Raw genomic sequence first — 17,601 nt, forward strand, 5'->3', positions numbered from 1 at the left:
AATTGTCTCGACGAGTATTAGATGCCTCTGGAAAGAAAAGTACAGTCAGCGATAAAAGCCTGTACCAAATATTATTTTTTTGCCAAAAACTTATTTTTTTGTCATTGCACTAGTATGAGTAGTTATGAAATTTGGCGCCCCGGCCAATAAGTTTTGCCGCCCCAGAAGTGAAGGAAGAAAAACAAAATGCAATCCGCCAGGGGTGGCATACGCCGCCCTTAGGGCTATATGCCACTGAGTAGGTACTAATGCCACGCCAACTTTCTGAAAGGTTAGGGGCCATTTTGTGCGCTTGCAATACGTGTTGTCTGTCCGCGAGTTCTGAACACACTGTGGTTTGCCACCGTCTAGCCAGACAACTCAGACGGACCCACACACCAAGGACAGACCTAGGTCAGACGGTTAGTAGGCTTGTCGGCTGCCGTGTAGCAGGGGCTTTATAGTAGTTTTTAATGAAGATAGACGCGTAGAAAATGAATTTTCTACTAAAATTAGTAAAATTATATTTACGGCCAAGAGTTTCCACTTCAAGTCCATTTTTAAACATTATTTAATTTATTCTTCATTTCATACATGGCGAAATTCTCAATTTACAAGTATTCCGATTTCCAATTGTATTAAAATTCTACCAAATCATTATTTTTATACATGGCAAGGATTTAATAGGGACGTACAAAAAACTGTACAAATATCGGTTTTTTGCTAACAGCATAAAATTTTTTCACATTGCAACTTTAATTAAATTTGACATTTATTTGTCTGACGTGTATGTTTTGCGGTGAATATTACTGTGTATTTTATTAATAAAAGGTGTATTACTCCTATTCAAGTAAGTATTTATATCAATTTACACGTGGACATTTGATTCCCTCATGAAAATGTATGGATATCGCCTGTATTTATAGTATTTCTTTGCAAACCATAACCCGTAGATAGCGGTAGAGATCCATTTATAATTTCCATGTTTGCTGCCTTTTAACATCTCTTTACATCTTAATTCCAGATAAACCGCCACCATGATCACCGATATCCAACTGGCCGTGTTCTCGAACATTCTGGGAGTCTCAATTTTCTTATTGGTTATCCTTTACCACTACATCAATGCTAACAGCTCCAAATAGGTAAGGCTGTGGTAATATGATTTATTATTATTCAAATTTTGTGAAGTCTCCATTATGGTATTAAATCACATAATATATAAATCACTGTCACATCCTCAAAGTATTGAAGTCCCAGCTATGGAGGCATGGCACACTGCGTCTTATTCGTCAATATCAAAGATTTGATTCTTGGGGGCCAAGCAATCCACTATCAGAAATTGATGATAATGATGATGATTCTCCTGAACAATTTCGGCATGCATCTGCATGCTATGAAGTGGACTTTTAATACTTTCAGTGCTTAGCGCCCCATTTCCTATACAAAATGGGTAATTGGCAGTGTTGTGTTAATGAACTCTATATCAGAAACAACCCAACATACATATGGGGTTTCAAATTTTTGCCAATGGGGTTGGCCAGTCGAAGTATTTAGCAGATGGCACCAGCATAGCTTGCCCTGTCAATCCCTAGAATTGTCAAATTTGGGATTCTTAAGCAAGACAATTTAACTTAAAGAAAGCAGTGAAGGGGGCAAGCTATGATGGCGCCATCTATACAAACCTTTGACAGTTGCCAACCCAGTTGTGTTTGTTAATTAAATCTAATGTTTTTGTTACAGATGTAGGCGTGGCAGCCCCTTCCAACATAATTTACTAATAATGTAAGCCTCTATAATGTTAATACATACGAATTATTTGTAAAGTACCTATTCTTTAATTTCATATACCCATTCCTTTTACTTACATAAATCCAAAACAAATCATATTTAAACAATGTATCAAGTACCTTTACATAGATATCTATCGCTTACGGCTAGATTAGGATGAGTATACTCGTAGTTTTCCTGGTTCTTACTGACTGACAAATTGGTTTGACCAGCTATAGATGGCATTACTCGTAGCCACAGAATAACTAATAGGTAAATCTGGCGTGGTGGACAAATATATACTCAATAGTATAAAAAAACCGGGCAAGTGCGAGTCGGACTCGCGCACGAAGGGTTCCGTACCATAATGCAAAAAAAAAAACGAAAAAAAAAGCAAAAAAAAAACGGTCACCCATCCAAGTACTGACCACTCCCGACGTTGCTTAACTTTGGTCAAAAATCACGTTTGTTGTATGGGAGCCCCACTTAAATCTTTATTTTATTCTGTCTTTAGTATTTGTTGTTATAGCGGCAACAGAAATACATCATCTGTGAAAATTTCAACTGTCTAGCTATCACGGTTCGTGAGATACAGCCTGGTGACAGACGGACGGACGGACAGCGAAGTCTTAGTAATAGGGTCCCGTTTTACCCTTTGGGTACGGAACCCTAAAAATCGGACCCATCATAAAATATATCCATTTTATTTTGACGGAAAGGAACTACACATACAATGTAGATATAGATGTATCAATGTATTAAATTAAATAAATTGTTTCATAAATTGTCGTTAGATGGCGTCAAATATGACTTAAGTATTTGACAGAGTTAAGACGTATAAAGTAGTTCAAAATATTGTAACCGCTAACTTGACAGCTGCAGTAGATTGCGTCCGTACGTGTCCTATATCTTCAGTCGGTCCCTCAATGCTGAGGATCGACATTATGAGCCCATCACCGTGACCACCACCATTTTGTATTTAAGTACCCTTTGAATACATCAAACTAGTTTTTATGTTGCTGGATTCGTCGATCTATGAACTTAAAACAAAAACGGCAGTTTTAACTTTGGACGCATAGATTGACGAATCCAGCAACATAAAAACTAGTTTGATGTATTCAAAAGGTACTTAAATACAAAATACAGTACGTAGCGGCCCCCTTTTTAAATGTCTCTCGTTAAATTTAAATAATCACGATTATTTAGCAGTTACTGGCGCTAGTGTGCACGTTGATGAGCTCTTAAGGCCTGTTAAAGACTAGGTTCCTCCATAGGCTTCTATTCTTCGCCTAGCGTATGGCCACGTGCATTTTTAATTGCATAGGTGCAGTGATTTGAGCACACCATCTAGTAGGAGGAGGGCCCTGAGGTCTGGTCCCTTCAACTTTACCCGTCATAATAACTCTCTCCAGGCTATCCGAGGATGGCCGACGTGAGAGGTGTCCGATGTACTGATGTGAGAGGTGACTTTTTGGCCATGCGGCTCTTTTTTCTTTGATCAATTGTTTTTTTCTCCTACTTATTATTATTTATGTGTGTTTTCTTTAATTAATGGATTTTTCTCCTTGCTAATTTACCTTCTCTTAGGTAGGTACTTTTCGCGGCAATAAAGTTATATTATAGTAGTAGCGGTTGACCAAAATCAGCTGCAAATGGTGTTAAAGGTATGAAAATCGGCACGATTAATCTTTAGGCCATTTGAATCAATTTGACCCGTAGCACCAAAAAAAAACAAACGGAAAGGAGTTATGCTGACGTCATCTTTTTTTTGTATGGAAAAATAAAAAAAATTGTTAAGAAACCTATCGTGTGTGGTATTAAATGGAAGGGCATTTTGAGCCGGTTCTAAAAATATATGACATTATTATATTTCCGTCACTTGCATTCAATTAAAATAAAAATAATTTTCAAAACATACCAAGTTTGGGCTCCTCCAGGTAAGAAACCGTTGAATTATTGTTTGCAAAATAAGTATACCTCATGTAATACCCAATATCCTCATATCTAACCCCATTTTCATACCTTTAACACCATTTGCAGCTGATTCCCGAATTTCAGGCTGTACCGCTATCACTAATACCTGTACCTAAAGCATCAATTTCCGTCTGTCAAATTTGCTATTAATAGTACATTGTGCAACATAGGGCGTAAGTTGAATATTGCAAACGAGAGTAAGTTAAAAAAATTATTACGCCCCGAGTTACACACAATGTTTTTCATCACACTTGCGATACAAAAATTAAGTATAAAGACAAAAAACTGTTAATTATGGCACTAGAAACTTCATAACTCCCTAGGGAGAACGCTTTTTCTATAACTCCCGCTAAACCTGCGTGCAATTCCACATTTACTGAGCGAGTGTGATGAAAAATATTTTGCGCTAGCTACTTACCTACTTCACCCGTCTTAATTGTCTTTGCCTATGCCTTAACTACTCGTAAATTACTGTGTAAAATGTGAAAGTTTAAATAAATATCTTCCTAAATCTCTATTTTGTAACCTTCTTGGTTAACAAAATATTCAAAATAATAAACAACAAATGATTAGGTACGTTTTTACAAGTTTTACAACGAATGCAGGAATATGAGACTTCCTCTGTGATCTGAGAACGCTATTTTGCAAGAGCAAACCATTGTTTTATTTCATTGAATTAAGCTGCACTTGCAAATTGTTGGTGTCAGAATGCTTAGTAATTTATTCTAAAATGTATCACTTCACCTTATAAAACAAAGTCCCCCGCCACGTCTGTCTGTATGTAGGTACCTATGTATGTTCGCGATAAACTCAAAAACTACTGAACTGAAGTTTTCAAATTTGTTTCTTCAAAAAACGGGGCGGGTCGCTAGTTTTAAATAGTTACCTATCAGCTTTAAATTTCTCTCGATTTACCAGAATACCATCATTCTCACTTATGTAGGTACCTTATCTAAGAATATTTATAAGGGGTCATCCATTACCCTTACCTCTACCCTTCCATCTTTGTCTCGGGGATGGTTGGGCTGGACACGCTCGCATTGAGGCGGAAGTTGTTGCTCCTGGTGCACTATCTCTCAATCATTCACCACCAAGTTGATAGCCCTGAGGTGTTAGAGAAGATAGGGTTGTTGGTTCCTAGGAGGATACCGCGGGATGTGGACGGGGCGGTCGCGCCGCGTCGCCGGCCGTGTGTGTTGCTGCGGCCGTCCGCTCGCACATGTTACGCGAGGCACGCACCTACCACGCGTGCTTTATCATTTCTACATACTATGCTCACTCAACACGTTGACGCTGACATGTTCGCCGATCGTTTAGCAAACTTGTGCAAAACTGCTAGACAATTTTTAAATTTTCATACTGCATGACATTGTATATGTGTGTATTGTAATCTGTTTTGACATTTAATTCATATAATTTTTAATTTGTTTGACATTTTTATGCGCATGTATTTATATTTTTGTATGTTTTTAATTGTTACTATTTTGACAATGTATATGTTAGCGTGTAAGTGATTTGGTCTGTAACTGTAAGCTTACATTGTGTTCAATAAATAAAATAAAAAAATTAATTACATCACACGTTTAGACGCGGAGGGGGTTAAGAAAATGTGACATGTTGTGACAAGGGGGGAGTCACAATCTTTGTGACGTCACTTTAACTTCATAGGTAACCGAAAATTAATTTAAATATTTTTTTAAATTTTTTGGTAATAAAGTTCTCAGCAACTGTGATGGCGTATGAAAACTTTGTTTCTTTTGACATTGTAAACTGAAAGTAATTTTTGAATTATGTCGTAGTACAGACAATAAATGGGGTGTTATAATATTTTGAGTTTTATTTGACAAAGTTGTTTTTTTGTGACAATCGCCTCCATGGCAACGATGGCCATAAATAATCTGTTCAACAGATGTTTTTTTTGTTTGATCCATGCCCTGGATACAAGACTTTTAAGACGTTCTGACGACATTAAGTGCAGCCATATTAAAAAAAAAAGTTTAGAGTTAAGTTATATAGATGTCGCAATTTTTTCGATTAAAGTGCTTTATATACGACTGTCCCTCACCTGGATTTAAGTCATCATAGAAATCATAGAGATTAAAATAAACTGTATCTATGGATATCTATGCGAAGCCGAAATATTTCCTGTCAAATGTCAAATACCTATATTATGTTTATATTATTTTATTTTTATCTTGCTAATTATTTCAAAATGGTAAATTTAAAATCGATATTATAAAAGTGCAAACCGAGCACTTTCATTTGATACTAAATTCGACCATGGTTTTTGCAAATAAAATGACCAGAATAGCAAGACCTCTCACAAACAGCTTTTTGGCCTTCTAAGCTCTTCTACCTCAATAATCCCTTGATCGAGTCTGCTCATAATTTAATGACTAAAATATAATGCCCTCAACTACACGTTTACCCAATTTCATTTAAATTAGAACAAATTTACTTAAGTTCTTGAGTATCAAACTATCTTCTGACAGTTCAGCTTAAAAACATCGAAATGCCGGGACGTGCCGCTAGCCAGCCGCGTGATCCAAGTCGAATGTAAAAACTTCGCTTCGCTTCGCTCGCTCGTTCGATAAGGGTGTATGTGTTAAAGACAAACTCAGAAGTTAAGATATATGTGACGAACTGAAAGCCTACGTGAAAATGACAACTTAGATGTCCTTATTTTTGTGACGATTGAAGTGTTTATGTTTTCTTGGACACCTTGCCCGCTCAGGTATATCTGATGCTGACTGTACAGTTAAATAACAATTTGGAACGATAATCGTTTTTATTCGTTTATATATAGCAAGAGTGTATCTTGTGTAAAAATGGAAACTAAAGGCTCTGAAACATGAAATCAAAATCTGCAGAGGAGTTAGACAGGGAGACCCGCTCTCGCCTAGAATTTTCATTACTGTTCTTGAAAGTATTATGAAAAAACTTGACTGGAAACAGAGAGGTTTAAACATAAAAGGCAATTTTCTGAGCAATTTGAGGTTCGCCGACGACATCGTTCTCTTCTCAGAAACAGCAGTACAATTAGAAAAAATGGTTTGCGAACTTCATAAAGTCAGCCAAGAAATAGGACTAGAGTTAAATGCCACAAAAACTAAAATCATGACTAACTCTATAAAAATACCCATCAACGTCAACACGACTCAACTAGAATATGTACAGGATTATATTTATTTGGGTAAACAATTAGCATTTACTAAATACACTAAAAGACACTACGACGAAATAAACAGGCGAATAAATATTACATGGAGTAAATTCTGGAGTTATAAAGAAGTGTTGAAATCAAACCTTCCTATAAAGCTTAAGAAAAAAGTACTAGACACCCTGTATACTTCCATGTCTGTCATATGGCAGCCAAACCTGGATATTCAATAATACTATAAACAATAAGTTACAAGTATGCCAAAGAGCTATGGAAAGGAGTATATTAAATATCAAAAGGAGAGACAGGAAACGAAACACAGATATCAGAAAAACAACAAATGTAATAGACGCCTTGGAACATTGTAAAAAACAGAAATGGAGATGGGCTGGTCATGTAGCACGCATGAGCAAACAGAAATGGACATACAAAGTGACTACTTGGCCAGGACCACAACATAAACGAAAGAGAGCAAGACCAAGGCAGCGATGGATAGACGAAATAAACAAAGTAGCTGGCAAAGACTGGATGAACAAAGCTAACGATAGAGATGTATGGAATAATATGGAGGAGGCCTTCACTCGAAGAGAAGGCGCGGTGTGTAGTAAAATGCGCTTTTTTGTCACCATATTTACAGACTTTTACAAGGATTTCATGCATTATTTTCTAGTATGTATAACTTCAGTCCTTGAACTACGTTATTGCTTGTCAGGAACACGACGGCTCATAATTTTCTCGATAGAATCTTAAGTTGAAAACATGCCTACCACTGTCTTTATTTCCTTATGTTAGAAGTACTACGACGAAAATGTTTATGAAACTTACTTCAGTCGATAGCTTTTAAGTAAATCTTCATTATTGCTTGTCCTTTTATCGAAACGTTAATGTTTTCATTCATCATTTGATGAATTCAACATTTTGCTTACTAAATTACACCCTACGCGGCAATACCTTGCGCCCATTCCTCACGCCAGTGCGCCCGTGACCACTGTCGGCGTCGGACCTATGCTAGTTTAGCGGACGTTTCATAAAATGGGTAATCACAGTATAAATATGCAAATATGTTATACACACAATGTTTTTCAACATGCTTACGAAGCAAAGCAAAATAATTCTTAAATACGGTGACATTTCAGACATTCGTCCGTCATATTGTCATTTTATAACAAGTTGGGCAGCAAAGGCACACACCCATCTAACCAATCCGGAATTCAGTCACGATTGATAAATTGTGTAAACATATTTTAAAAGGCTATAAAATTAATCAAATTGAATAATTTTTAAACATAGATATACAGGATTCAAATATTTTAGACTGGTCATATTTTCATAATATCGATTTCGACTGGCAAATCGTATTACTTTTTGGCAACCGGGTTTTTTAACCTAATTAGACCCCGCTGAATCCGAATTTGCCGGTTGCTTGATCGAATTCTTGACCGGAAGTGAGATATTTGATATTAAAGGACCCTTTTTTTAGTTTTTCGTAAATAACTCTTAAACGGTGGCGCATAGCAAAACATATTCTATTACATAAGTAATCTGCATAAAATTGCCTACAAGAAAGATTTAGTACAATTTTTTGCTAGGATCAATATTCAAAGAGATATTAACGCGGGAAATTCAATTATAATCACTTCTAAGGTCGCTTTTTTTAGTTTTTCGTAAATAACTCGTAAACGGTGGCCAATATCAAAAAATGTTGTAAAACGTTAATAATCTACACAAAATTTTGTACAAAAAAGATTCAGTACACTTTTCGCAGGGATCAATATTTAAAAAGATAATAAAGAAGGAAAGTTAATTATAATAAATTCTAAGGTTCCTTGTTTGTATTTTTTCGTTAATAATTTGAAAAGTATGACTCATTGCAAAAAAAATCTTATACATAAATAACAACTTACCCGCTGCTTTGTCTTTTTAGGGTTCCGTACCCAAAGGGTAAAACGGGACCCTATTACTAAGACTTCGCCGTCCGTCCGTCCGTCCGTCCGTCCGTCTACCACCAGGCTGTATCTCACGAACCGTGACAGCTAGACAGTTGAAATTTTCACAGATGATGTATTTCTGTTGCCGCTATAACAACAAATACTAAAAACAGAATAAAATAAAGATTTAAGTGGGGCTCCCATACAGCAAACGTGATTTTTGACCAAAGTTAAGCAACGTCGGGCGTGGTCAGTACTTGGATGGGTGACCGTTTTCTTTTTGCATTTTTTCCGTTTTTTTTTGCATTATGGTACGGAACCCTTCGTGCGCGAGTCCGACTCGCACTTGCCCGGTTTTTTTAAATATTGATCCTAGCGAAAAGTGTCCTACATGTTTCTTGTAGGAAATTTTATGTTTATTATTTATGTATAAGATTTTTTTTGCTATGAGTAATACTTTTCAAATTATTAACGAAAAAATAAAAACAAGGAATCTTAGAATTTAATATAATTAACTTTCTCTCTTTATTATCTTTTTAAATATTGATCCCTGCTAAAAGTGTACTGAATCTTTTTTGTACAAAATTTTGTGTAGATTATTAACGTTTAATAAGATTTTTTTATATTGGCCACCATTTACGAGTTATTTACGAAAAACTAAAAAAAGGGACCTTCACCCCCCTCCCCCCTACACCCTCAGCACACCCGCTAAGCTCGAGGACATTAAGTATGGTTATCTGGACACCACAAGGTATAACTGTGCCAATTTTCAAAATTATACGAATTATTTCCGCAGATATTTTTTATTTTCTTGAGCTATTAACTAACTCGAATGTCGAAGTAGAAGCGTTTTTTGTCATTACAATCTTTAAATGCTTGACTTTTACTCGTCAATTCAAAATTAGAAAAATAGTAAGTATTACAGTTAGAGTTATAAATTGTTATAATTCTTTCTTGTGAAGACAGCTAATTTTATGTACTTATTGGAGCTATGCATAACTCAATAGTCCCACAAATTATCTTAGCTTTGCTAGTATTCTTCCTTATTTTCACTACCTACTTGCCCGAAATTGACTGCTAGAGTTAGACCAAGTCTGCAACGATTTTGATAGCATAGGCAGTGCAAGTATTATTCATAATTTCATAGAAGATTGACGTTTAAAATAACACTTGCACTGCGTGTGCAATCAAAATCGTTGCAGATTTTTCTTGGTTTAGCTCTATTACATTTTTAATGTCTATTAGTAAGTACTATTTTTTGTCTCATAATAATTTGGTATAATTTGATTAGATTCTCAGTTTGTCGCGGTATACACTTATATTGTATATAATTAATAATTATTTACACTCACCGTCTTACCTACCATTTTTAATTTCATTAAGTATTCATCAAAATTCGAATTTGCTAATAAATCTTATTCAATATTAATTGCCGGAAAAAATCCCGGAACTGACAATTGAGAATACCAATGTCGTCAGAATAAGGACGTAGACGTGCTGCGCGGGAATGGTGCGGTGCGCCGCGCGGGGCGCCCGCCTGCCCGTTCTACCACGCGTCTGCTTCACCCCCTTGAAAACGTAAAACTCGAGTATAAGAGCGCCTTAATGCAAACTCGAATTCTACATAAATAATTTAAATTTAATTAAACTGCATGACATATATTGAATATTAATAATAAAAAACAAAAAAAAGTAATGAATTAGATTAGATAAATATTTAAATTTACTTACTGTCAAAATGGATTGTAAATCTAGACTAATTTTGCATGTGAAATTATCTACGAATTGTTATTGTTATGTACTATATTTTTAATGTATTAAGGAATAAATGAGGCTATAATAATAATAATAATCGTTTTTATTACTTTAGTTTTTTTTCATAATCAGTTAATTGGGTTATAAAATTACTATTTTTTAGGGTTCCGTACCCAAAGGGTAAAACGGGACCCTATTACTAAGACTTCGCTGTCCGTCCGTCCGTCCGTCCGTCCGTCTGTCACCAGGCTGTATCTCACGAACCGTGATAGCTAGACAGTTGAAATTTTCACAGATGATGTATTTCTGTTGCCGCTATAACAACAAATACTAAAAACAGAATAAAATAAAGATTTAAATGGGGCTCCCATACAACAAACGTGATTTTTGACCAAAGTTAAGCAACGTCGGGAGTGGTCAGTACTTGGATGGGTGACCGTTTTTTTTTTGCTTTTTTTTCGTTTTTTTTTGCATTATGGTACGGAACCCTTCGTGCGCGAGTCCGACTCGCACTTGCCCGGTTTTAACATTATTTTTAAATACAGCATGAAGCTTATAAATAATATATGGATCAAGAAGCATATTTTAAAGATTTGGCGCCCCGAGCCATGCAGTAAAATTATGTACCTACATGTATACCTCGTCATATAAGGAAAAAAACCCTATTTTGCCGCTATTGCAGCCATGCAGCCTGCCGCCCCGGGCCATGGCGGGCCCCTTCATTGGGCCTAGGGTAAATATACGCCCCTTACTTGGATGTGTAAGTACCTATGCATTTCTTACTGCAAAGATGGCGTGGTCTGTCTATTTTCCATGTTCGCCTCTCAAGGACGTCACCAGGGGGTGACAGAGAATAACTAAATGTATGGTCCCTCTCCCCTCGGCCATCGGCCATATCAACGGTGACCCCCTTGGGCCCTCTGATCGTATCAAGGAGCAAGAGGCTACACTATTAAAGGACTACACAGCTAGAACTAGAACGCATAATGAACAGGCGTTTCACAACGCAACGTCGCTTCTTATTCACAGTGCGTTCTCTTTCGAAAACTAGCAGAGGGCCTATTTGACCTAGGCCTTAGCCTATTTTGCACGAACCTAAACCGTTTGCATTTACATTTATATTAGCTCTGGTTCCTAATGTCTAATGTACCAAACGTTTAATAATTATATATTTTAGGTATATGGATGGAAAAGTTTTCCGTTTCCTAAATTAAACATATCTATACCTTCATTTCTTGCAAATTTTTATCTAAATTCCAAGGCCTTTTCAACTTTCCGTAGCTCGCATATTCTGTAGGTACATTCTGTACCTAATACCCGCATACCTACTAGTAGCTAATAATACCCGCACATAACACATTTACACCACATAACATATACAATAGTTATGAGCGTTACAAAATTACCAGCCGCCCAGAGACCCATAAAAAGGTCTCCCATTCCATTCGATTGTGAATTTTAATTATGACAAATCAAAACTGCATTTCTCGCGGCAACTTTTAACACTTTGGGCTGGCTAGATATAGGCTAGATGTAAAAAAATCTAATCTATAGTTCGTTTTTTTTAGCATTAGAAATAAGATAAACAATCTTGATGTGTCTTTTAATTGAAAAACACATTTTTAAAATAAGTTACTGCAAATATGTAACAATTATGAATCTAATACGATCATTTATATTCTTCTGCTTTCAAAAGTAATAGTTACTGATTTTAAAATATCGTTTTTCAATTAAAAGACATGTCAAGATCGCTTACCTTCTTTCAAGTTCTTTCTAATGCTAACTAAAACGAACTATAGGTAGTGTACGTCTTAACTACCTACCAGAAACGGGGAAAGAACCTAATCTTCATTCTTGATTCTTAAATAAAATAGCCTTGTTTTCGCCGGATGCATAAATAGATTGAACCACAAGGACACCCGAAATAAGACACTGAGACTGAGATCATATACTTACGGTATTTTTTGCACGTCAACAAATTGACGTAGGTAAGTGAGTTCGCAGAGGTTATTCTTAGAACAAGTACACTCTGCACAAATATATTTTATTACAAACTATTTTTTTTAAATATATAACATATAAGAGTCAATTTTTTTTAGAAATGTTGTCTTATAATAATAAAACATTCAGATTTTTTATAATGTGTTTATATGTAAGTATTGTTTACTGTTTTGTAAGTTGTAGGTAAGTGTTTTTATATTTTACTTTTATATTCATATTATAAATCACCTAGCCTAAGAGTTGAAATAAATAAAGAGAATAAAGATCCTGACTATATTTTTAACTGACTTCTAAAAAAAGGAAGGAGCCTTTGTCAATTGGTTAAAATATTGTTGTTTTTTTGTTAAACTCTATCATCTGAATCGAGTTTAAATAAGTAAGAGTCACCTAGAAACCCTTATAGTTTCGCCATGTCTGTCTGTCTGTTCGTCGCTTTGTCCCAATAGTGTGGGGTATCGTTGGATAGGTCTTTCAATACGAGGGTCTCCTAAAACCATTTTTTGATATAGTTTTTTTAATATTTTCGGAATATTGCGCTCCGAAAGAAAAAAAATATGTGTCCCCCCCCCCCTCTAACTTTTGAACCACAGGTCCAAAAATATGAAAAAAATCGTAAAACTAGAGCTTAATAAATACTTTCAATGAAAACTATAGCGAAAATGATTGGTCTAGTTTTTTATTACGTTGCCCTTTAGTGTTTAATTATTATTCTTTGTGTTGTGAGAATACTGATTCAAAAACAACAACTTTGCCCCCTTGCAAAACAAATTTCTATTTTACGTACCTAAATGCTTTAGTACCTAAATGCAGTTCAGTTGCTATTTATTCCATATTAGCTGTCCAGCATTTTATTTTGTTTCCATCGAGAGAAAAACGAGGTTGAGTTCATGAGTTGAATGCATCACTTCTAAGTGGTGTTCACTGACTGACTGACAATTTGTAAGCTTTATTGCAATAGTAATAAGGTCCACAAGAAATTAGTTAAAATGTTGCCTTTATTAGATACCTACAATTAACTATTGTGAAGTGAATGTAAGGGATAAAATTGCATGCATTGTAACAAAACACTGTGCTCGTATTTCAAATAAAATATCAACATTGAATAAGTACATTAGACAATGACGTTTTTCGCACATCGACGCATATCGCATAGGTATTCAATAAATAATATTAATAATGAGGTCGGTGAGTACCATCGCGCACACTGGTAACTGTACATCGGTGGACCTTATGCCTATTGCAATAAGGTATCGAATGTATAGTTAGGAGTGCTGCTGTTTGTACATAAAATACAAAAACAGTATAAAAAGTAATAATTATAAACAGTACGGTTACCATCAGTTTGTCACTGACATAAACGCCGTCGAGAACGTAATTTACTTTCTATACATCCCGTTTGCACTAATATGCGAGTGCGAGCGAGATGTATAGAAAGTAAATTACGTTCTCGGCGGCGTTTATGTCAGTGACAAACTGATGGTAACCGTACTGGTTGCTGGCGGGTGCTGCCACTGCGTGCATCCCATGACACGGGTAAAGGGTAGCATCCACTGTACCGTACCCATACGCACCGTACCCCTTACATTTCATTAAAGTGTCAAAAGGGCCTCTACCATTATTTCGTATTCCGTCACAGAATAAATAAAAGTACTAGGTACAGAAGACTCACTCTCTAACAAAACGCGTCTGTTACGATCAGGACAGATATGGCCGCTAGGTGGCGACAGCGCCACGCGCGGCTTATGGCTAGCCACCAAAATTGGTGTGGAACGGATGTACTTTTAGCTACCTGTTGCAAAGCGACGAAATCGCGGAGTGAGCCACGCCTGGTTCCGTGATGAGAAAGACATACAATGGTTGTATTTAAACTTTAAAGGTCAATTAATTAATTGTACAACTGGGAATTTTTAAAATACGGATTCACCATTTATCGATACGGATGCGAATTATAGGTAGAAAATATCAAATCTCTTTCCTGTTCCCAAATGTCATGGACAAATGGACTTTATTTTACGGCACCGACCACAATCAAACAATACAATGAAATTTGTAAGCTAGTAGATATAAAGTAATTAAAGAAATCATATTAGTATTTCTACAATACTGAAAGGTTTATGTAAGTATAACAAATTTACAAAAAATAATACGACTACGACTTATAGTAAACGTACTACTTATATAATCTCCTTAAAATACCTAATCTAAGTATTTCTCCCCTGAGACTTAAAATCATCTATTACTGTACTGTACCGTCGCCGGATAAGCGTATTAATCGGACAGGTAAAAAAAAACAACGGGTTGCACTCCGGGAGTGCCGGCAGAAGTGAAAACTCAATGACATTGTAACAGTTTTTCCATCAGGTCACGTGTCCGTCTTACGTCTTACGAATCTTACGGTCACGTGACCTGTCGCGAGTTTAACATTTTTTCCCCATCACAAAAAGTGCACAGCGCCGCTAAAGAAGTTTTCACTTCAAAAAGTCTAAGAATGATACAGTACAGTAACTAATTGACAATGGATTAAGTATTGTAATGGTACCTATATTAGGTAAGGTTCGTAGGTAGGTACGAACTATTAGGCATTATATAATCTGTGGTAAGGTATCTTACCATCCATTCGATTGTTTTACAATTTGTAAGTCTAGTAAAATATTTAACTGACTGTACCTGTCTACAATGAAGTCGCGTAATAACTAAGAAGATATTGAAAAGGACTATCATTATTCATTAATAACATTCTGATTATGTCACCCATTCCGGTGTTTACCGGCTATCTGGCCAATTATTCACAACACTCGACTTGACCCTAGCAAATCGTCTGCTTCAAACCGTATAAGTTTGATATGCAATTCATGCAAAGATGTTACGGATTTTGAGATTATACCACATGTATCCTAGAGACAAACTCACAACCTACAACGGCGATGTGCCTATATTATACAATATACACTATGCAGCTGACCTCAGTCATGTCATGGTCAAGTCTTAGTCAAGATCACACCAAGCACAAATTAGTTGACTGGCAATCACTTTAATTAACATTTAAAAACGAGCCAACAGTTTACTCAGCCTCTCAAAAATCAAATGTTTCACATCCTTCGCGAACACAAAGTCCAAATGGTTAAAGTTTCTCGACGGTACTTTGTGTATGTCGATGGCGTTGGGCAAGAGGCTGTACAACATGTCGACGTCGCGCGCGTCGCAGAGCCAGTCGGCGTCGCTGTAGACCAGCGACACGGGAGCTGTCACTCGCGACAGATCGTAGTCGGGCGGGTCGCTTGACCCGTACCGCGCCTGGTTCCCCGCTGAGCCGTAGTCGAACTTCCTGAACCTCCCAGAGATCACTTCTTGCCCATAATGGGCGAACTGCTTCGCTGACGCCCCTGACGGCGCGTGGCTGAAGATCACAGGCAGATTCGTCACATTCAACTGTTCCACGTTGTAACCAGCCACTAAGAACAAAAGATTAGTGCACATAATTTCCGCAAACGGCCCTCCGCCGCACGCTATTCTTCTAAATACTCTCATCAACGCATTATCCGGAGCTAATTCATAAAGACCAATAGTCTTAGCAAATGCGTGAATTATACCTCCCGTGGGAGCCAAAAATCTAACGATAGGACTCTTCATGTGGGACATAAATGCGACGGGTGATAGCGCAACCATTAAAGCAATCTTGTCCATGTATTCGGGACGTTCTGATCCCATCACCCAGAATGCAGTCGTCCCCTGGGAATGGCCGATGTATTTCAGCTTTTCCTTTCCTGTTGTATTTAGCGCGTAGTTGATCATAGCGGGTAGATCGTAGTAGCCAACTTCGTGCCAAGAGAAGTCCCAGAAAGCGCCTTGGGAGGGGCTCATCTCGATATGACGTCGCGAGTGCTTGCAGCCGCGTGAGTTTCCCAACCAGACGTCGTACCCCTCTTTTGAAAGGAGATAAGCTATACCACTGTCCGGACCGGCCACTATATAGTCATCTGCACTTCCTAACAACCCATGTTGAAGATACACAACTGGTCCGTCGCTGGGTATCCTGAACATCTTCAATATATAACCATCTTCGGTGAGAACATCGTGCGTCTCAACTGAATGTCCGTATTTGGTGATGAGCTGGTCGCAGTTAAGATTGCAGTCCTCGTTGCCTAGGCCGAAGTTGAACTCGGAGAGGAAGTTATCGCTTAAGGCTGCCAAGTTGTTGTCGTTGATGGGCCCGGGGACACCGTTGATACCGTCTCCGCCGGTTAGAGACCGCGCGAGGGTGATGGGTACGTTGGTGAAGAGATTGAAGGTGTTCTTCAGCAAGCCTCCGGCGAAGTTGGTCGCCTGGCTCGCCACCGGGTTATTTGTTAACGAGTCCGCCGTCTGCCTAACGGTGTTGGCCACACGAGGGAACAGTAAGTCCGCGAGTTGCCCATGGCAGGTAGCGAAAAATGCGAGAATAAATATTTTTTGGACCATAACGCGCGCGCTCCCGCAGAGGTCAATTAACAAACTGATCGCTCTCAAATCAGTAATATATAAATGTGTGAACCGTGACCTTGCAGTAAACACAGAATCATTTTTTGTCGCCCGACAGCTTCCACGGGTTAACTTGACTATTCCGGCAGCGGCCGCGCCGGCCACCGCCGATACGTACGCTGCTAAGTAGTATGATATGACTTATGCAACGAGCTCTACACTCGTGTGTGAATCGCATGTTAATTGTAAGAACTAGAACTAGGACAGCTGGCAGTTTTTTACAAGCCGTTATTAGCTTCACCCGTCACTAATTAACAGTGATCGTTAATTTTCCAGCAATTTTGGTGCAGCATAACTAGTAAAAATAAAGGATTTTCTTCAATTTTCTCTAGGGAGAGGATTGGTTAAGGTTAATATTACTGTTATTAACCTTAATTATCTATTCCACCTAGAGTAGGGCATACAGATGCTTTTAACCAACAATGCTGCACAAAAATTGCTGGAAAATTAACGATCACGGCTAATTAAGTAGTATTTTAATTAAACGACCAATGTAAACAAATTTTTGATATCAATCGC

General features: G+C 37.3%; 2 protein-coding genes across 2 annotated transcripts; one reads left to right on the plus strand and one right to left on the minus strand.

Annotated features, from left to right (window-relative positions):
- The first annotated feature begins 957 nt into the window (after positions 1-957).
- On the plus strand, positions 958-1,805 carry LOC134797846 (dolichyl-diphosphooligosaccharide--protein glycosyltransferase subunit 4). Its single transcript, XM_063770199.1, has 2 exons — positions 958-1,121; positions 1,720-1,805. The coding sequence occupies exon 1, from the start codon at positions 1,017-1,019 to the stop codon at positions 1,119-1,121; it is 105 nt and encodes a 34-aa protein (XP_063626269.1). The 5' UTR covers positions 958-1,016; the 3' UTR covers positions 1,720-1,805.
- Positions 1,806-15,559: 13,754 nt separating this feature from the next.
- LOC134798091 (lipase 3-like) lies at positions 15,560-17,126 on the minus strand. The gene has a single exon (XM_063770428.1). The coding sequence runs from the start codon at positions 17,020-17,022 to the stop codon at positions 15,607-15,609; it is 1,416 nt and encodes a 471-aa protein (XP_063626498.1). The 5' UTR covers positions 17,023-17,126; the 3' UTR covers positions 15,560-15,606.
- Positions 17,127-17,601: the final 475 nt, after the last annotated feature.

This window comes from Cydia splendana, chromosome 16 (assembly GCF_910591565.1).
Source record: "Cydia splendana chromosome 16, ilCydSple1.2, whole genome shotgun sequence".
In the NCBI taxonomy this organism is placed as follows: domain Eukaryota; kingdom Metazoa; phylum Arthropoda; class Insecta; order Lepidoptera; family Tortricidae; genus Cydia; species Cydia splendana.

What these genes read in the sequence shown, in the direction of transcription:
- LOC134797846 (XM_063770199.1), top strand. Translation starts at nt 1,017, where the DNA reads ATGATCACCGATATCCAACTGGCCGTGTTCTCGAACATTCTGGGAGTC.
- LOC134798091 (XM_063770428.1), bottom strand. Translation starts at nt 17,022, where the DNA reads ATGGTCCAAAAAATATTTATTCTCGCATTTTTCGCTACCTGCCATGGG.